At 32.5% G+C, this 22,944-nt stretch overlaps 1 protein-coding gene across 2 annotated transcripts in view; it reads right to left on the bottom strand.

Annotated features, from left to right (window-relative positions):
- The window catches only part of LOC127710276 (calcium-dependent secretion activator 1-like), a 93,412-nt gene that overhangs the window by 54,409 nt on the left and 16,059 nt on the right, over positions 1-22,944 (bottom strand). Inside the window, exons 2-6 of one of the 2 annotated variants that reach the window (XM_052216059.1) lie at positions 17,487-17,567; positions 16,922-17,085; positions 9,236-9,286; positions 5,957-6,050; positions 506-627 (exon numbers count right to left, since the gene is read on the bottom strand). In XM_052216059.1, the coding sequence (XP_052072019.1) occupies positions 506-627; positions 5,957-6,050; positions 9,236-9,286; positions 16,922-17,085; positions 17,487-17,567 (512 nt within the window). The remainder of the gene's footprint in view (positions 1-505; positions 628-5,956; positions 6,051-9,235; positions 9,287-16,921; positions 17,086-17,486; positions 17,568-22,944) is intronic. The other variant, XM_052216066.1, reaches the window with a different exon arrangement.

Genomic DNA, 22,944 nt, shown 5'->3' with positions numbered 1-22,944 from the left:
TTTCTTGATATTCAGCAGGGTTGACCTTGAACCTGCAGTGTTCTTATCATCGGAATGTTAGGGACTTTTCCGAATTTGTTCTACAGGTCAGTAATTTATTTCACAAATAAAAGAAGAATGTGTCTGAGGACATGAATGCACCCACTAAAGCTTTCCATTTTCCAAGTTAAAAAGGGGCATAACTCTAGAATGGTAAAAGACTCACTGCTCAAATTTGAACTCTTGTCTGCATGTTGTGGTTCTTAGCATTGTGTAGGAGTTTCATAAAATTTGCATGAGGCAAACTTGTTAGAGTGCGGAAACGAAAATGGGAGGGAGGGAAAGATGGATGGACAGAAAGACAGTTAATGGTAACATTTAATGACCCTTACAGCAGGGGCATAAAAATTTAAAGAGAAAAAAAAACTTGCAAGTCATGAACAATTCAGTATGACTTACGATCATTTTTATCATAAGATTTTCTGTGAAAAGAGCCCCTGACCCTTGGTCCTAAGATTACACTTACCATGGTTTAGAGGCTTCAGCATGATCAGTTTGTAATTTTTCTCCACCTTCCACTTCCATTGTACAATACACAATCTTACTGTTGGCTAATGATTTCAGACCTTTTACTTCAACAACATGGACCTATAAAGGAAACAAACACTGTACAGTAAAATGTTTCTAATTGTAAATAAATACTTCTTTCCCAATTTAAAAAACAAAAGTGCAAATGCTAAAATGTCAAGCCTGCTTTAATGACCATAATTGATTATATGTTGAAATCTTAAAGAGAGAGGTTTTCCTACCAGAATCACATACTCTTTAACATTATCAATGATCAAAGACAATGAGGTCAAGGTCAGATACACCCTGCCAGACTGACTTGTTCACTTTATAATCATTCCAAAACCAAATATAGTTGACCTATTGCTTATAATTTCTGAGATATGGACTTGACCACGAAAACTTAACCTTGTTCTCTGATCCATGAAATGAGGTGAGGTCAAGTGAAAACTGTCTGACAGGTATGAGGACCTTGCAAGGAACCCATATAACAAATATAGTTATCCTATTACTCATAATAAGTGAAAAATTCACATGACAAAAAAACAAAAATTTTTTTTACAAGCAGTCGCTGAACCATGAAAAGGAGGTCAAGGACAATGGACATATTATTGACGGAAACTTCGTAACATAAGGTATCTGCATACAAGATATGAGGCATCCTGGTCTTCTACCTTCTGAAATATAAAGCTTTATACAAATAGTTTATGCCACCCCACGAACGGCCGGATAGTAGTACCTATGTCTCACATACTGCGACTTTCATTGCAGGTGAGACAAACAAGAGTGCACACGCTGAAATGTCTCGCCTTCTTTACTAATCATTGATATTATGTTGATAGTCCTAAATATAAAGCTTTATTACAACTGTCACATAAACTTAACATTAACCAAATAAACTAAACATTGACCACTGAACCATGAAAATGAGGTCAAGGTCAGATGAACCATGCTAGGCAGGCATGTACAGCTAACAATTCTTCCATACAACAAATATAGTTGACCTATTGCTTATAGTTTAAGAAAAACAGACCAAAACACAAAAACTTAACACTGAGCAATGAACCTTGAAAATGAGGTCAAGATAAGTAAAAAAACCTGCGTGACTGACAAATAGATCATAAAATATTTCCAAACACCAAATATAGTTGAACTATTGCATATAGTATTAGAAAAAAAGACCAAAACTCAAAAACTTAACTTTAACCACTGAACCATGAAAATGAGGTCAAGGTCAGATGACACCTGCCAGCTAGACATGTACACATTACAATCATTCCATACACCAAATATAGTAGACCTATTGCATACAGTATAAGAAAAACAGACCAAAACACAAAAACTTAACTATAACCACTGAACCATGAAAATGAGGTCAAGGTCAGATGACACCTGCCAGTTGGACATGTACACCTTATAGTCCTTCCATACACCGAATATACTAGACCTATTGCTTATAGTATCTGAGATATGGACTTGACCACCAAAACTTAACCTTATTCACTGATCCATGAAATGAGGCCGAGGTCAATTGAAAACTGTCTGACGGGCATGAGGACCTTGCAAGGTACGCACATACCAAATTTATTTATCCTATTACTTACTATAAGAGAGAATTTAACATTACAAAAAATCTTAACTTTTTTTTCAACTAGTCACTGAACCATGAAAATGAGGTCAAGGACATTGGACATGTGACTGACGGAAACTTCGTAACATGAGGCATCCATATACAAAGTATGAAGCATCCAGACCTTCCACCTTCTAAAATATAAAGCTTTTAAGAAGTTAGCTAACGCCGCCGCCGTAGCATCCGCCTGATCACTATCCGTATGTCAACTTTCTGCCACAAAAGTCGCAGGCTCGACAAAAACTACAGTCCATTTATCAGAAAAATACGGAAAAATGAAAATAAATATTTTCAAAATTTTGCTCTGGATGCTGTATTTTGGTCATAAACAAGCTTCTGTCCAAATTTCCTGAAATTCCATACAGATTTGACAAAGTTATTGATGTCTAAAACAAGAGTGCACACGCTGAAATGTCTCGCCTTCTTTACTAATCATTTATATTATGTTGATAGTCCTAAATATAAAGCTTTATTACAACTGTCACATAAACTTAACATTAACCAAGTAAACTAAACATTGACCAATGAACCATGAAAATGAGGTCAAGGTCAGATGAACCATGCTAGGCAGGCATGTACAGCTAACAATTCTTCCATACAATTATAGTTGACCTATTGTTTATAGTTTAAGAAAAACAGACCAAAACACAAAAACTTAACACTGAGCAATGAACCTTGAAAATGAGGTCAAGGTCAAATAAAACCTGCCTGACTGACATATAGATCATAAAATATTTCCATACACCAAATATAGTTGAACTATTGCATATAGTATTAGAAAAAAAGACCAAAACTCAAAAACTTAACTTTGACCACTGATCCATGAAAATGAGGTCAAGGTCAGATGACACCTGCCAGCTAGACATGTACACCTTACAATCATTCCATACACCAAATATAGTAGGCCTATTGCATACAGTATAAGAAAAACAGACCAAAACACAAAAACTTAACACTGAGCAATGAACCTTGAAAATGAGGTCAAGGTCAAATAAAACCTGTGTGACTGACATATAGATCATAAAATATTTCCATACACCAAATATAGTTGAACTATTACATATAGTATTAGAAAAAAAGACCAAAACTCAAAAACTTAACTTTGACCACTGAACCATGAAAATGAGGTCAAGGTCAGATGACACCTGCCAGCTAGACATGTACACCTTACAATCATTCCATACACCATTTATAGTTGACCTATTGCATACAGTATTAGAAAAAAAGACCAAAACTCAAAAACTTAACTTTGACCACTGAACCATGAAAATGAGGTCAAGGTCAGATGACACCTACCAGTTGGACATGTACACCTTACAATCATTCCATATACCAAATATAGTAGACCTACTGCTTATAGTATCTGATATATGGACTTGACCACGAAAACTTAACCTGGTTCACTGATCCATGAAATGAGGTCGAGGTCAAATGAAAATTGTCTGACGGGCATGAGGACCTTGCAAGGTACGCACATACTAAATATAGTTATCCTATTACTCATAATAAGAAAGAAATTAACATTACAAAAAATGTTGACTTTTTTTTCAAGTAGTCACTGAACCATGAAAATGAGGTCAAGGACATTGGACATATGACAGACGGAAACTTCGTAACATAAGGCATCTATATACAAAGTATGAAGCATCCAGGTCTTCTAGCTTCTAAAATATAAAGCTTTTAAGAAGTTAGCTAACGCCGCCGCCGCCGTAGCCGCCGCCGCCGCCGCCGGATCACTATCCCTTTGTCGAGCTTTCTGCGACAAAAGTCGCAGGCTCAAGCAAAAAACTTAAACCACAGACTGAACCTAAATGTTGCCTCTGCCGCCGACTTCTAGGATTACTATGTCTTGCTTTCGCGACATAAATGTCGCAGGCTTAAACAAAAATTATCACAATGTCGTAAGTTTCACTCCATTATGTTGTCAAACTTAAGTTTTATTAGATTTATGATTTTGAATTGTTCTTTGGTATCGTCTAATTTTTTTTTTATAGAAATCGTGTCTGAACACAAATTTATATTTTGGGCCAAAATCTTTTATCCCAATTTCTTATGATTGTCTTGAAAAATCTTTCAGGAGTTGGAGTAAAGACAAATAAACTGTTAACACAGAGATATGTCTCTCCTATTTGTTATTTTGATAATGCAAATGTTGAAATTAAAATAGCAATACTTTAACATGTAAGTTATGCAAATATTCAAAGTCAATAATGAACCATGACTGAAGGTACAGGGCTAAACAATCTCCATGGAAATGAGATGTGCCAATGCTAATACAACTGCACACCAAATATGATTGACTTTTCATAAGTCGTTCCCTTTAAACAAACCTAAACACAAACATTAACTTGTAAACTATGTAAAAGTTTCTAAGTCAATGAACCATAATTAGGGGGTGGGGTTATATAATCTCCATGGAAATGAAACTTGCAAATGCCAATACATTTGCATACCGAATATCATTGGCTTAACATTAGTGGTTCATCTTAAACTGACCTAATCACAAACCAATACATGTAAACAAAGCAAAAGTTTCAAAGTCAATAGACCATTACTGAGGGGTAAGGACCAGATATTCTCCATGGAAATGAGATGTGCTAATGCCTATAAAACTGCATACCAAATATCATTGACCTACCACTAACAGTTACCCTTAAACTGACCTAATCACAAACTAATACATGAAAACTAAGCAAAAGTTTCAAAGTCAATAGACCATGACTAAGGGGGCGGGGCCAAATAATCTCCATGGAAATGAGATATGCCAATGCTTATACAACTGCATACCAAATATCATTGACCTACCACTAGTGGTTCCCCATAAACTGACCTAATCACAAACTAATACATGTAAACTAAGCAAAATTTCAAAGTCAATAGACCTTGACTGAGGGGGCGGGCCAAATAATCTCCATGGTAATGAGATGTGCCAATGCTAATACAACTGCATACAAAATATCATTGACCTACCACAAGTGGTTCACCATGAACTAGACCTAATCACAAACTAATACATTTTTGACGCCACCGTCGCCGACGCCAGAAACAGCATACCTGTGTCTCGCTTTTTGACTCCGTCAAGGCGAGACAAAAATAGTGAAATGAGATCAGAAAAAATGTCAAACTAGCTAAAAAATTTGCTGGATCACAGCACCAATTATGCAATTATACACAGAATTGTTAAAACATATTGTACAGTTGTTTCATAGTATTATGGCCACAAAAATGAATTTCTGAAAGTAGTTATGCTATATAATGGAGACATTGGAAATATCTATTACTTTTAGTACATATGTATTACTTTTAATTCTTATATAAAGTGTGAAATAAGATAATTAAATAAATGGAGAATGTGTCCTTGGGACACACATGATGCCCATGCCTGCATATAGTGTTATAAGGGACATTACTCAAAAACGGTAAATGTGACGTCATCCAAATTCACACTTGATCTGTGTTTTGTGATAATAAGCATTGTGTAAAAGTTTCATAACATTTGGTTGAGGCAGACTTAAGTTAGAGAAAAGAAACCAATTTCGGGACGTATGTAAAGATATAAAGATATACGTCCCGAAATTGGTTTCCGTTTACATACGTATGGACAGACTGATGGACATTCAGACAAGGGTAATACTTAATGCCCCCTCTGCTGTGGAGGGGGCATAAAAATTATTTTTTTGGAGGGAATCAAAGTTCAAAGAATCTAACCTTTAATAGTCAATATCATAACAACCAAAACCATCAATTTTTGTAGTCATAAAATAACATAACTTTACTAACCTCCAATGTAAATGACAGCACAACATCTAATTTTGATAAGCCCGTTTCTGTATCATCAGAAATGTCCATCTTGGAAAGGGAAGAAGTGTGGGTCCTGAAAAATAAATTGGAACAGTGGATTAAGGAAAACAATGGCAAAATTTATGTCAACTTGTCTTGTTGTGGATATGAGATATCTATATCATTGTGTAATAATTTCATATGGATTCAATATGCTTTAAAATCTTCAAGGACATAGACAACAGAACTCCCATAGTTTCAGGTTTCAATCTCTTAATACAGTGTCCATAATAAACAGAAGCTAAATTAACTGTTAACAGAGATATGTCTCGCCTTTTTGTTATTTTGATAATGCAAATGTTGAAATTAAAATAGCAATACTTTCTCATCTAAGTTATGCAAATGTTCAAAGTCAATGAACCCTGACTGAAGGTACATGGCTAAATTATCCCCAATCAAACGGATGTGCCAATGCAAATACAACTGCATACCAAATACCATTGACTTATCATAAGTCTTTCCCATTAAACAAACCTAAACACACACATTATCTTGTAAACTATGTAAAAGTTTCAAAGTCAATGAACAATGATGAGGGAGGCTATATAATCTCCATGGAAAAGAGACTTGCAAATGCCAATAAATTTGCATACCAAATATCATTGACTTAACATTAGTGGTTCATCTTAAACTGATCTAATCAAAAACTAATACATGTAAACTTAGCAAAAGTTTAAGTCAATAGACCATGACTGAGGGGGCGGGTCCGAATATTCTCCATGGAAATGAGATGTGCTAATGTTTATACAACTTCATACCATATAATATCATTGACCTACCACTAGTGGTTCCCCATAAACTGACCTAATCACAACTAATACATGTAAACTAAGTAAAAGTTTCAAAATCAATAGACCATGACTGAGGGGGCAGGGCCAAATAATCTCCATGGAAATGAGATGTGCCAATGCTAATACAACTGCATACCAAATATAATTGACCTACCACTAGTGGTTCACCATAAACTAGACCTAATCACAAACTAAATCATTGTTGACACTGACACTGCCGATGCTTGAAACAGCATACCATTGTCTCACTTTTTGACTCTGTAAAGGTGAGACAAAAAATGGATCCTCTCTTCAGAAACCAGAATATTACATCATGGCATGTGTGTTCACGTAGTACCAATTTGAGAACATGTAATAAATCATGTTGCTGTATGCTTTCTTAACTGTGAAAATCTAACAAATAATTTAACTTCCAATTAAATATTCCAATAAACAGTCCAAATGAAATACTGCATTTGAAATTGAAGGATGCATTGATAAAAAAAAATACTTATTCTCCATCAAGATAGTGTCAATCTTTCCAAACTAAATAACATATAACTTTTCTTAATTAAAGTATGCTCCACCAGGAGTGTAATTACTCAGTCTATATATAAGGAATCAAATCAAACTAAGCATTCTAGGGCCGTTTAATTTATGGTAACAGACATAACAAATCATTAAGTAAAACATTTGAGACTTTGAAAAATGCTGCAGTCATGATAAATAGGACCTGAAAAATAAAAGTCCTTTCATGGTACATTGTAGATGAAAACTGCTGACTTCATAATTATTATCTGGAGTAAACCTCTGTATACAAGTTCATTTGATTACCATAGAGAATAATATTTTGCTAAGAGTAAGAAGGTAAAAATGAAAGTTTAAAAAAATTACAAGCTACAAATTCAAAATGCAGAAAAGGAAAAATCAAGCTTTTGTTGTACAAATATGTAAAACAAAAAAATTCTAATCATTATGAAATTTAATAATTTTCCAACAGCTGCCATTTTCAATAATACTCTACTATCACTTCTTTGCACAGTATTTAGAAATTTCTTGTATCTAATCAAACAGCACTATTGAATTATAAATTTTTCTTTAAGCATGCTATCTGAATATATAAAGTTATATCATATTTGTTTAATATATATACCCATACCAGAGTGCATGCAAGAGGAAAATATATCAGAACCAATCTGAAACTAGTTCGATCTATTTTTCTGAAGTATATTCAGGAAGGATTCAAGAGAGACAACAATGTCAAAACCAATAATTATCATAATTTTTGTGGATTGTTTTCTGGGTAAATTCAAGCAATCTATCCCTAGCTGTTACTGGCAGTTAAAAGCACAAAAAAAATCAATTTTTCCAGCTGTTTTGGGGCAATAAATAGGACAAATAAGCACCCTTTTCCTTACTTCTCTTTGTAACAATAAAAGTAACAAATAAATTCACCTTCTACTTGCCAAGTGGGACTGCAATCTGTAGTATCAAAAACTATCAATATGTAAAATTCTAAAAATTCTGGAAGGCAAAAAATAAATGAACAATAAATATCCATCCTTGCTCATTCCTGCAATGTTTACACTTCCTCACTTTCCTAATAGATAAGTTTCAAATGTTAGTTTTATGAATAAACTGCATTTGGTGGAAAATCTGTGGCATGAAGATGATCATTTTGTGACATCCAATTTTTTTCCAGGAAAATGTATCAAATCGAAGATGAAAACAAATAAAAACCTCAGAATTAACTTTACTTAGCCTAACATTAATAAATAGTAAATATCAAATTGTCTAACACTAATAATAGATGTAAATTTTAGTTGGCCTAACACTACTAACAAATTCTACAATCATTGTTATTTCTGTTAATGTTGTCTTCTATATGTGCATCCTCTGAAAGCAGCTGTGAAAAAAAAAAATGATTAAGAGAAAAAAAAGTGAAGAGTGAAGTCATCCATCCAGACCATTTAAGATTCACCATAGCCCTATCATTCAATGCTTGGAAACATTGTTAGGTTCTCCATAATGACCCTTGAACTTAGAATGAAGGATACTGGCATTAACCTTGCTCTTGCTCAAAATATCAGTGATCTTATAGCTTCAAATAAGTGTAGTGTTACTATTGTTAACTATTGAACAAATATTATAAAACAGTGATTGCACTGATGAAGTTTTTTTTTCTCAGAAATCAAAGCAGAAAATATATCAACGCCTTCGTATGGGTTTCATTCTTATATATTTGTAGAAACATTGCACATTGTTTTAAGATATGAATAGAGATGAATCTTCTAAAATTGGACCAATGGAATGAGCAAGCAAATATAAAACACACAAAAACACTCAATGAGATTGGAAAATTAGCAAAATTTATCAATAATTGTTAGTTCGTTTGCCAAGCATTGAAATAATGATTATTCAGTCACAGGATGACATCACACAAACTTACATAAAACCTAACATTAAACTGGGACAGCACATGTTATCAAACATATAAAATCTGAAATAAAAAAAACCCAATTCTCTACTAATTATGTCAAATTTTTACAGCTATTTCAATTCAAGAAAAAATATCAATGTGTACGGACAATACAATGTACCCACCTGCTGCCAGAATATCTAATTCAAAGGGTTTTTAAAGGTGAAAGGTAGGTTGTCCAGGATGAGAACTCAGTCTGTAACTCACTATTCTTCACTAACAATTCAACTAATTACGTGTATATCTACTGGTGTAACGGAAAAAAAGCAGTACAATTGTTTACAATTTTCCCATTTTCAGAGGACGATTTGACAGATATATATACCCTGGCCACTGAGTGTTGGGTGCATACAAATACTGCTTTACTGAGGGGAGATAATTTGTAAATAGATTCATGTTTTCCTCTCGATTTAATACTTAGTTATACTTAAGAAAATTATTTGTATTACATTAACGCAATACACACTAAAAGCAATAGAAAATTTCTTATCATTATGCATTACACAAGACAGTATAAAAAGGACTATTACCATATATTGCAATACTGAAGTAAGCAAGATTGATTATCTCCCCTTTAACTTGTAGAGCCTGAATCACATTCCTTCATGCACATCCTTAGGTAGTTTTCTACAACTGTGAATGTTTCATGAATATCTGTCTAGCTGTTTAGGTGAGTTAACAAGGCACATGGACAGAAAGATCGATATATGATCAGATGGACAGAAGACAGATATATGATCACATGGACAGAAAGACCAATATATGATCACATGGACAGAAAGACAGATATATGATCACATGGACAAAAGACAGATATATGATCACATGGACAGAAAGACAGATGAATGATCACATGGACAGAAAGAGAGATATATGATCACATGGACAGAAAGACAGATATATGATCACATGGACAGAAAGACAGATATATGATCACATGGACAGAAAGACAGATATATGATCACATGGACAGAAAGACAGATATATGATCAGATGGACAAAAAGACCGATATATGATCACATGGACAAAAGACAGATATATGATCACATGGACAGAAAGATCGATATATGATCACATGGACAGAAAGACCGATATATGATCACATGGACAGAAAGACCGATATATGATCATATGGACAGAAAGACAGATATATGATCAGATGGACAGAAAGACAGATATATGATCACATGGACAGAAAGACAGATATATGATCACATGGACAAAAAGACAGATATATGATCACATGGACAGAAAGACAGATATATGATCACATGGACAAAAGACAGATATATGATCACATGGACAGAAAGACAGATATATGATCACATGGACAGAAAGACAGATATATGATCACATGGACAGAAAGAGAGATATATGATCACATGGACAGAAAGACAGATGAATGATCACATAGACAGAAAGACAGATATATGATCAGATGTACAGAGTGATTCCTATCTACACCCAAAATTTTGTTTGCAAAGAGTATCATTATTTATATTCCCTTCATAATTTTTTTTTATGTAGATAAATTTCCTGCTGTATATTGAGTAAGTACGTTATTAAATTTAATTTGAGTGTTGGCACATATTTACATTATGTAAAGTGGTTTATATTTGAGGAGTTTTAAAATTTTTCAATTTCTATTGCATAACCAATTAGCAAGGTATTATGTTCGAGCATTTCTTGTTTCTGATTCTGAAGTACCTTAAAGATCAAATTTTCTTAATTCTATTAGTTATCATGAAATTACCAAAAAATAGACTGCTAACAAAAAATCTGACTTTAAAGTATAAATAACAACATGAGCTTAAACAAGGTCTTTCAGTCAATTATAATTATCTTAGTTAAACTACAAATTTTTAAGCAGAAAAAGGATAATATTCATAAAAACCAATATCTCAGGTAAACTAAGAAGTATATATACCTAACTCCTTTATACAAACCAGTACATATATTTAGAGACAAAAAATAAATTGAATTTGGTTGTTATTTGAGAGACAGATCACGATTAAATGTATGACTTATTAAAAAGGGTGAATTCTACAGATTAATAAACAAGCACCAAACCTTATTATATATTAGGCAAAATTGTTTATTCAAGCACTTAATCATACCTTACTAAAGAAAAAGGTACAAACAAAATCTCCCAATCTAACCTACAATACACAAGTCTGAAAACTAATTTTATTTATCATACTTTAGGTCAAATGGAAAACATCTTTTTCTTTACATAAAACTGTGCTAAGAAGAATAAATTCCAAAACTGTACACTTTGTTAATTCATCTAAAAAGATCTCTGATAATTCACTTTTCTAAAAAAAAAAAAAATTTCAATTGAATAAGATTTCAAAAATAAATAGCAAAATACAAGGGTGAAAAATAAATATAATTTCTGATGATCAATAATCAACAAGAATTCTGAGAGTATTGCATGGCAATACATAGTCCCCTACCGGTTAAAAATTCATTGTACTGGAACAAAATGCTAACTTGAACTATAACTTGTCATGGTGTAAACTATAAAACAAATATCAAATCAATATCTTAGAGAATGATGAATAAATTGCTTCGCCGAGCACAGCTGGATACGACCGCAAAGGTCCAACCCTAAACAGTTGGGGCAAAAATGGACACAATATTCACGCTTGATACAGGTCTGAATTTGGATTGTAATTAAAATATTTGACACTTTTGCAAAAAAAAAAAAAATATTTGAAGGAATTTTCTTTTTAATTTCTGAAATCTGAACTGAGAAAAAATCCCCCCCCCCTCACCATTTCTTTTTTACCCCCCCCCCCCCCCAATTTTTTTAAACTCCCCCCCCCCCCCCCTTTTTCAAAAAAAAAAATTCTTTCCCTCAAGATATGGTCATAATCTCATTTCAAATTTCCAATAGAGTTTGCAACCATAATTACCCATTTAAATACATGTACATCATAAAAGTCTTAAAATAGAAAATGACATACATAATCATGGCTAAAATTAATATTCCTTAATCAGCATTTTAAATAGTAACTTCTAAAAATAAATTGACAGCTAATCACCTCAAGACAATTCAACATTTTTTTATACATAATTTAAAAGCAGTGTAAAGGAGGTAATCCAAACATAACATTGTACTTTTTTTAATTGTCCATTAACCAGGAAACCCTTGTTTTCCCCCTTTTTTGCCCCTAATTCCTAAATGGTTTGAGCCATAACCCCCTAAAGCCAATCCTAACCATCCCTTTGTGGTATGGAAACTTGTGGTATAATTTCAGAGAGATCCGTACAACGTTTCACAAGTTATTGTCTGGAAACTAGAAATATGCTTTTTTGGGCCCCTTTTTTACCCTTAATTCCTAAACTGTAAGGACTATAACCCCCAAAATCAATCCCAACCTTGCTTTTGTGGTTATAAACCTTGTGTTTAAATTTCATAGATTTCTATTTACATTTACTAAAATTATTGTCCGGAAACCAAATGTCTTTGGATGACGCTGACGATGTGATACCATTATATGACCACAAAATTTTTTGCGGTCATATAAAAAATCAATCAGTACACATCCAACATCCAATGGATTTAATGAAAAGACATCATTAACAGATGGAGAAAAACATGACCTTGTGCAATGCCAAAATAAAGGTATCGACAGGTTGTAGTACCGTTAAAGTGCATACTTTGACCATACTTTGACCTATAATGGTTTACTTTTATAAATTTTGACTTGGATGGAGAGTTGTCTCATTGGCACTCATACCACATCTTCTTATATCTATATATGTGTATAAAACAAGAGTGCACACGCTGAAATGTCTCGCCTTCTTTACTAATCATTGATATTATGTTGAAAGTCCTAAATATACGGCTTTATTACAACTGTCACATAAACTTAAAATTAACCAAGTAAACTAAACATTGACCAATGAACCATGAAAATTCGTAAGGGTTCCGTGGAACCCAGTGTCTCGCCTACTTTTGCTGTTAATCGCAGGCTCAACAAAAATGAGGAAAAAATTTAATTAAAATATTCCTCTCTATACTATCTTTTGATTGTAAGTAGCTTCTGACCAAGTTTGGTAAAAATCCAGGATAGTTTATGAATCTAATAAGTGTTTTAAAAACTTAAACTGCAGACTGTATGTAATGTTAACTGGAAGAAAAACTAAGTCCATTTACAAGTAAAATACGGAAAAAATGGAACAAAATTTTAACAAAAATTCCTTCTAGATACTAGCTTTTAGTCATAAACAAGCTTCTGTCCAACTTTGGTACAAATCCAAGATAGTTTAAGAAAGTTGTTAAAATTTAAAAACTTTAACCACAGAGTGAATGTAATTTTAACTGGCAGAAAAACTAAGTCCATTTATAAGTAAAATACTGAAAAAATGATTTTTTTTTTTACGAAATTTACTTCTGGATACTATCATATGATCATAAACAAGCTCCTTTCCAAGTTTGGTAGAAATCCAGGATAGTTTAAGAAAGTTATTAAAATTTCAAAAACTTTAACCACAGAGTGAATGTAATGTTTCCTGGCAGAAAAACTAAGTCCATTTATAAGTAAAATACGGAAAAAAATTGAATTTTTTTTTTACAAAATTTACTTTTGGATATTATCTTATGATCATAAACAAGCTTCTGTCCAAGTTTGGTAGAAATCCAGGATAGTTTAAGAAAGTTATTAAAATTTCAAAAACTTTAACCACAGAGTGAATATTTGTGGACACCGCCGACTGAATGTAGGATCGCTATGTCTCGTTTTTTCGACAAAAGTCAAAGGCTCGACAAAAATGAGGTCAAGGTCAGATGAACCATGCTAGGCAGGCATGTACAGCTAACAATTCTTCCATACAACAAATATAGTTGACCTATTGCTTATAGTTTAAGAAAAACAGACCAAAACACAAAAACTTAACACTGAGCAATGAACCTTGAAAATGAGGTCAAGGTCAAATAAAACCTGCGTGACTGACATATAGATCATAAAATATTTCCATACACCAAATATAGTTGAACTATTGCATATAGTATTAGAATAAAAGACCAAAACTCAAAAACTTAACTTTGACCACTGAACCATGAAAATGAGGTCAAGGTCAGATGACACCTGCCAGCTAGACATGTACACCTTACAATCATTCCATACACCAAATATAGTAGACCTATTGCATACAGTATAAGAAAAACAGACCAAAACACAAAAACTTAACTATAACCACTGAACCATGAAAATGAGGTCAAGGTCAGATGACACCTGCCAGTTGGACATGTACACCTTACAGTCCTTCCATACACCAAATATACTAGACCTATTGCTTATATTATCTGAGATATGGACTTGACCCCCAAAACTTAACCTTGTTCACTGATCCATGAAATGAGGTCGAGGTCAAGTGAAAACTGTCTGACGGGCATGAGGACCTTGCAAGGTACGCACATACCAAATATAGTTATCCAATTACTTATAATAAGCGAGAATTTAACATTACAAAAAATCTTAACTTTTTTTTCAAGTAGTCACTGAACCATGAAAATGAGGTCAAGGACATTGGACATGTGACTGACGGAAACTTCGTAACATGAGGCATCCATATACAAAGTATGAAGCATCCAGATCTTCCACCTTCTAAAATATAAAGCTTTTTAAGAAGTTAGCTAACGCCGCCGCCGTAGCCGCCGGATCAATATCCCTATGTCGAGCTTTCTGCGACAAAAGTCACAGGCTCGACAAAAACTATTTAGTATGATTTTAATTTACTGATAACAAAATCAATATTTATACCAATAAAAACAATATTCAAAGATATAATTACAGTGTTGAATTGGTAACCTTTTAGAATAAGTTTATTTAAAGGATTGGTAAGTTTACCCGGATCGTATATAAATTTCGATGCTCGGCAACCAACATCACCGACCATGCGAGGGCTTTATAGCCAGTCAAGGTCGTTAATAACCCCCATCATCAACATCCCCGTAAAATTTAGGATGTGCTATTCCATCTGAAATAAGTTTTTTACAGGTACAGCCAAACTCGCAAACCAAATCTTTGTATCTATGGAAGAATTTAGTAAATGTTTTAAGTAATTTATGGTAACGATTGATTTGATTTTGGTGTTTTAACGCCACTTTTAACCACCGCTTTTGGGCTATTTCGTGGCAGCCAGTTTTTATTGGTGGAGGAAGCCGGAGTGCCCGGAGAAAACCACGACCTTCGATAGGAAAAATAACAATCCTAGTCAATTAAGATTGGAGTCCAGTGCAACCACACGAGCGGGGTTCGAACTCACAACCTCAGTGTTGACTGGCTAGTGATTACAGTAGTAACTACTTAGACCACTCGGCCACCGAGGCCCCATTTATGGTAACGAAATCAATGACTTAATAATTTACCAGTAATACATAGATTACGCTCACTGAAATCCAAAACGTCACTACAGACACAGGCATAACGATTTAGTTGGGATATATAAACACTGTAAGATAGTGCCAAAGGAACATCACCATCCAAAAAAGGAAAATTAACAATAGGGAAAGAAAAAGCATCCCTTTTGTCGTAAATTTGTGTGTAGAGTTTCTGGTGTAAAACTAAAATGTCTAAATATTTCAATATTTCAGATATATAGTTCCAGTAAAGGATGGAAAATACAGCAACTTGTTAATACAAATAGTTTGAAAATTAGCATTATGCAGTTCATTCAATATGGTAAATATATAAATAAAAAAAATGTGGAAGGTTAATACTCTGTAAATTTTTAAAGCAAGTTTTTTCTTGAACCTATTCTGCTCAATTTAATTTGAGCATGAGTTCAATATGAAACCAAAATACAGACAGGTTATAATTAATATTCTAATCCGGACCAGCTAACAGCATAAACTGAGAAATGAGAGAATATATGAAATCTTTGTATAACGGTCTTGGTAATGAATCTTATTACATTTTCAAGTAAAAATAATAAAGATCGATTCAAGAAAAAAATATCATTCCACATTACTCAAGTATCAACATGTAATAAAAGGTATGCTATGCCTCAATATTTTAATATGCTTCAATATTTTAATATAAGTGCACTTACTCAATTGTCTATTTTCACATGAAAAATATTTCTAAATCAATGCTTATTTTTAAATGTTCTTTCCATTATTGCAATGTTATATTTAGAGCTTGTTAATTGGTACAGTCACACTTGTCTGTTTTTGAAGACTGTTTGCCAATTCTAGATGTCTTACTTTCATTTTGTTTTGCTTGGGTTGCTGTCTCATCATTGACTTGCTCTTCAAATCTATTATATTATGGATGGTTATTACACATGTGGGCTGAGTCAATTATTTGAGAAGATAAAAAGTATCCAGTATGTTGCAGTGTGTTTTACAATTAATATTATTGCTATATTGTACTTTCTTCATGCATTGATCTTAATATCAAATATTTGTTCATTTTACACTGCAGTAAATAGTCTGGGTGTTATTTCAATAAACAGATCAAACATAAATGCTTAGAAATATCCTTGTTGAAAAATTAATTTTTGATTATGTAAAAGCAACATCCTTTATACTGAATCAATAAAAGGAAGTAATTGTAAATACTTCAAAATGCACAAATAACATTGCCATGACTCAGAAGCCTAAAATTTTCACTACATTGTAAAAAAAACAAATATGGAGTTACCTGTTGATTCTTTTACCAGTAAATTTTGTCAGCCTAGAGTCAGTACTGCCCTTAGATACAGGTAAACTCTCCAAATTTGCCATCAACAGATTGATGGCTGCCTTTAATTCATCAACATACATGCTCTCCATTTCTTTTACAACAAACTTTGGATGCTTACGTTGCTGTAAAAAATGGGATGTTTATGTTGCTTTATGTTACTAACCAGTACTTAAAAACTTTATTTAGGACCATTCATTCATAAAATGAAGGTCAAGTGACCACAACAAACTTTCCATACTTTATACAGCTGAATTTTCAAAAAAAAACTTTTTTTTACCAGCCTCTTTGGTATTTCATCATGCATTATACATAATCTTGTCACGAAAAATTTCTATTACACTGTTTGGATTGTGCTTTTTTTAATCCCTCAAATAAAGTGAAAGGTTAAGTACCATACTGCCTGGTATGCTCACTATTTTCCCTTGAATTATTCCACTACTTTAAGGAATATGATATTAGTTATCCTTTTATCTTTTCGTTACCAGGTTATGTAATTTCATATGTATACTTAATTGTAACATACCCTTGCCATTTGTTCTACTAATTGCAGTCTTCCATCAAGTTCCCTTCGTACTTGCGCTGCTTGCTCATCTGCATTGTCCAGCTGAAAAATAAAGGAGAGTTCATAAAAATACCTAGATATGGATATGAAAGGTTCCTATAAGATCATAGTGATACTAACCCTAACCTCAGTGTATACACTGACCTTAAACATGTGTCTTCTGAACTAATGATATCAAATACTGTGGGTTCTTTTTATTTTCCTGAGTACCAATTTTCGTGGATTCAGTAAAAATTTTATTTTGTGGATTTTTTATTTCATGGCTTTGTCAAAGTCTGGATACAAACCTGTATAAAAGGTGTACTTTGTTGGAACATTCAAATTCATGGGTTAACTATTCAAATGAAATCAATGAAAAATTGTATCCAAAGAAAAATAATCAATCCAGAGTATCTGTGTTAAGTTTAGAAGTTTTTATTTCATATAGAACAATGGTTTCCTTAATATATATATGAATAGTATAATATTGATTTTAACAATAATTTTATCTATGTAATGGGTCTTTTATGTTAATTTTGATTATGCAATAATGACAAAATTTATTCTCGCTGCAACATACCCAAAGTTATCTGATGCTACATTAACCTATCATCAATCAATCTAATATATTCCAATATCTTGTTTAATTCTTGAAAATTCCATTATTGCATATAAACAAGTGTTAAACAATCAAACAAACAAACATCTACTATAAATAAAAGTTTTGTTTAAATTTTCAATTTGTAGAGAAACAAACCTTTCACTGATATCTTTTGGTGTTTTTATGTTGCTGGGTTGCTGTTGCTTTTTTCTTTAACCTACATCTCCTTTAATTTACAGTCTCCCTATTTTATGCCTGGAGTTATTCTAACTTGTACATATTTTCAAAATGACATCTTTTGTGTGAATGTTGATAACATTTCCTAGAGCTTTATATATTAACACCATAACAGTATGTTTACTAGCAGTCATATACTACATGTACCAGCTTAACAGTTTAGAGGCAAAATGTCAAAATTAATAGCAACATATTTACATAATTACTTAAGGCTAAAATTTTATACTGTATTAAATGCATTTTTTTAAGTAATATACAATTATACCTTTGTTTAAGTTATGAATGTTTCGTTTCTTGCTAACTTTGATATCTTTTATTTTTTTTTTTAACTTTTCAAGGAAGATTTTGCAGAAATGGTTAGATAAAAGAAACTTAAAATACACAATTACATGTAACAATAAACTGTTGACAGAGATATGTCTCACCTTTTTGTAATTTTGATAGTATACACATATTGAATCCAAAGGGCAATATTTAAACATGTAAACTATGCAAAACATTCAAAGTCAATGAACCATGACTTAAGGTGCAGGAGCAAATAATCTCAATGGACTGACTGAGGGGGTGGGGCAAATAAATCTCCATGGGAATGAGATGTGCCAATTCTAATACAACTGCATACCAAACATCATTGACCTATTACCATGATTACTAGTGGTTTCCTTTAGACTGACCTAATCACATACTAATATATGTTAAGTAAGCAAAAGTTTCAAAGTCAATAGACCATGCATGACTGAGGGGGCAGGTTCAAATAGTCTTCTTGGAAATGAGGTGTGCCGATGCGTATACACTTGTATACCAAATATCATTGACCTACCTCTAGTGGTTCCCCATAAACAAATACATTAGCCAACGCGGTCATAAACAGCATACCTAAGTCATGCTTTATAATCTAATTTTCTAATAAAATAAAGAGCTTTGGAAGTTTTTTATAATTAGTAAACAAACCTATAATTATGTTATTAATAAAATGCTTCGCTGAGAGCAGCTTGATACGACCGCAGAGGTCCATCCCTGAACAGTTGGGGAAAAAATGGACACAATATTTGCGCTTGATATAGGTCTGAATTTGGATTGTAATTAAACATTTGACACATAATAGGTTTCTGACACAGAATAACTGTAGTCAAAGAACTTTGAATTGATTATATGATTTGAATTTATTTTCAATTTTTTGCTTTTGTGCAATACACCATGCTGTTGCGTATTGAACCCTCCCCTTTATTTTGCAAAAGAAGAAATTTTCTTTTTAATTTCTGAAATCTGAAATGAGAAAAAATTGCCCCCCCCCCCCCCCACCAATTTCTTTTTTACTCCCGCCCCCCAATTTTTTTTTCACCTTCCCCCCCCCCCCCCCCCCCCCCCCCCTTTTCCAAAAAAAAAATCCTTTCCATCAAGATATGGTCATGATCTCAATTAAAATTTTCAATGGAGTTTGCAACCATAATTACCAATTTAAATACATCATAAAGGTCTTAAAATAGAAAATGACATACATAATCATGGCTAAAATTAATATTCCTTTAGTAGTAACTTCTAAAAATTAATTGACAGCTAATCACCTCAAGACAATACAACACCTTTATACATAATTTAAAAGCAATGTGAGGGAGGTAATCTATTTTTTTTGATTTTTAATACTTTAAATGTATTTGGATTACCTCCCTTACACTGCTTTTAAATTGTCCATAAACCAGGAAACCATTGTTTTTCCCCCTTTTTTGACCCTAATTCCTAAACGGTTTGAGCCATAACCCCCAAAGTCAATCCTAACCATCCCTTTGTGGTATGGAAACTTGTGGTATAATTTCAGAGAGATTCATACACGGTTCCACAAGTTATTGTCTGGAAACTAGAACAATGCTTATTTGGGCCCTTTTTTGGCCCCTTATTCCTTAACTGTTGGTACCATAACCCCCTCAATCAATCCCAACCTTCCTTTTGTGGTATTGAACCTTATGGTAAAATTTCATAGAGATCCATTCACTTAAACTAAAGTTTGTTTTTTTTTGCGGTCATATAAAAATGACATCACTTCAAAAAACAATTTCATGATGTACTGATATTAGTTAAATCAATGAATTTTATCAATACTGTAATTTTAGTGATAAGTTATTTCTATGTAAAAAGTCACTTATACACCATCATTGATCATCTTCCTTAACCAAAACCCTTTGAGTTAGGAAATGTTTATCCCTAGGAACACATAGGATATAGTGGGAATGCATAAGAGTCAATAATGATATGAAATACTAGTCATATTTGCTGAATGATATAAGAAGGGTTTTTTTTTAGTTAAAACTCCACACATATTTAACACCTTATTATTACTGCTTAAAGACCCATCCCCACCCACACATGGGTTGTTGAAGCTTTTACATTTAGAAAAGACTATCCTTATAGTAAAACTCTACATAGAACTGAATTTCTTAATTATCATTGCTAGGAATCCAATGTTAATTAAGTCAAAGAATAGATACATTGGATTCCAAATTAATCCATACATGTAAAACTGCAAAAGTACATTTGCACAATATTCATATTTCAGGAAAACTCATGCACTTCATTCATGGTTAAATTTAATATTTATACATGCAGTCAGTTGTCGAAAAAAATCTATAGAATCGGCATCAATAAAATGCTAGAGAGAATGAAAGCTCTGTTTGGACTTCACAAATCAATATTTTGTTGCCAAGACGACTAACACTGAACAAGAAACAGAAATGAGATCAGTCATTTAAAATTGTAGGATACAGACAGACGCCGAGAAATTTACATCATCTTATATATTCCTTTGGATTTCTTCTGCATTTTTTAATAAATAATTGTGACATGTGTTACACACACATATCAATATTGAATTGTTAGGTATCACCTGTACAATGTGATACAAATCAGATGAGTAACCATTATTTTGTCAATATCAGTTATACAACCTGGTCAATAGGAAAATAAACAAACTAATTCAAACAAGCTAGCTGGCAAAATGTCTATATCATTTTGATTCAGAATTTTTTTAAATGTAAAATACAATTTTGACTGCTTACTTTTAATATTTGCAATTAATTGTTAGTATTTTTTTTCTTTATACCAGTAACTTACAAAGTGTCTTGAGCTATATAGATGATTGCTTGTAAAACAAAGCATCAGGCTCACCAATGCCTGAATGTAAAAGATGTACCTGACTATTTCTCTATAATCATTAATACTCATTTTCAGGAGAGAGAAAAAATCAAATACTTTTTGTCATGGACAGAGATGCAAATTAATTAATAATGCTTTTAACATATCAATCTTTTATCTTTCCATGGAAATTTGTTTAATGGAATTTTTCAAGGTCCAAATGATTTGCACCTACCAAAATCAGTTGTTTTGTAACAGTTTGTCTTTAATTAAATATGCATTTCTGGTATATAATTTTAATATCTTCATTCAATAATTTGTGTCTAACATACATTTAATGTTAAATTATACAGCTTCATTGAACTTTTAGATCTACTTTTGTAATGACCATAGAAACATAAGTTAACCTATACAATCCAATTATGCCAACTTGGTCATTTTTTACCTTCTTTAATAAAAAGTTTCATTTCTATTGTTAATTTGAACCTAATCCCCTCCTGAGAAGTAACTGAATTCTTTCTTAATTACAAACTGCACAAATATCTCCTTTTACCAACTGAGAGTCAATTAGTAATAATTTTCTTCATTTTCATAGATTATTTGAAATATATTTCTATCTCAGACATTTGCAAAATTTTAAAACCATTCTGAAGCATTTGACTAGCACATTTATAAAGCCATTTAGAACACTTAACTGACAGACTAAAGCTTTACCACAAAGTTTACTGTAAATTACTGTCTATTGTAAATTCTTTATAATAGCACAAAACTATAATCTGTATACATTACCATAAACATAGTTGTCTCATTGGCAATCATACCACATCTCCTTTATATATATATATATCAAAATCATTTGAACAATTGCATTAAATGTAAGAGATGATTGTTACTTATTTATTCAGGACATTCTGTGTGTATATAATGGCAGCTTAATAACACATAAAGACTGTGTCTTAAGGACACAAAGATTACATTGTAGTACATCTATGACATAATATATATGTCCAAACGGCTATTAAAGACACCAAGAAGACTGTCCATTGACTATAGTGAATCTATGTTCTAATGGCTCTTAAAGACACCAAGATTATTGTAGTTAATCTATGTCATAATGGCTTTTAAAGACACCAAGATTATCGTAGTGCATCTATGTCCTAAAGGTTCTTAAAGACACCAGGATTATATTGTAGTACCTGTATGACAAAATACTTGTCCAAACGTTTCTTAAAGACACCAAGACTACAGTAGTACATCTATGTCCTAAAGATTCTTGTAAAAAGAAACCTGAATTAAATTGTAGTACATCAATGATATAACAAATGTCCTAATGGCTCTTAAAAATACAGAGACTACTGTAGTACATCTATGTCCTAATGGCTCTTTATAATGTAGTACATCTATCACGTAACATATGTTCTAATGGCTCTTACAGACACCCAAGACAATTGTAGTACAAATGTCCTAATGACTCTT

This window comes from Mytilus californianus, unplaced genomic scaffold (assembly GCF_021869535.1).
Source record: "Mytilus californianus isolate M0D057914Y unplaced genomic scaffold, xbMytCali1.0.p SCAF_1, whole genome shotgun sequence".
Taxonomy (NCBI): domain Eukaryota; kingdom Metazoa; phylum Mollusca; class Bivalvia; order Mytilida; family Mytilidae; genus Mytilus; species Mytilus californianus.
The sequence above is the reverse complement of the archived record's forward strand: the minus strand, read 5'-3'. Positions and strand labels throughout refer to the sequence as shown.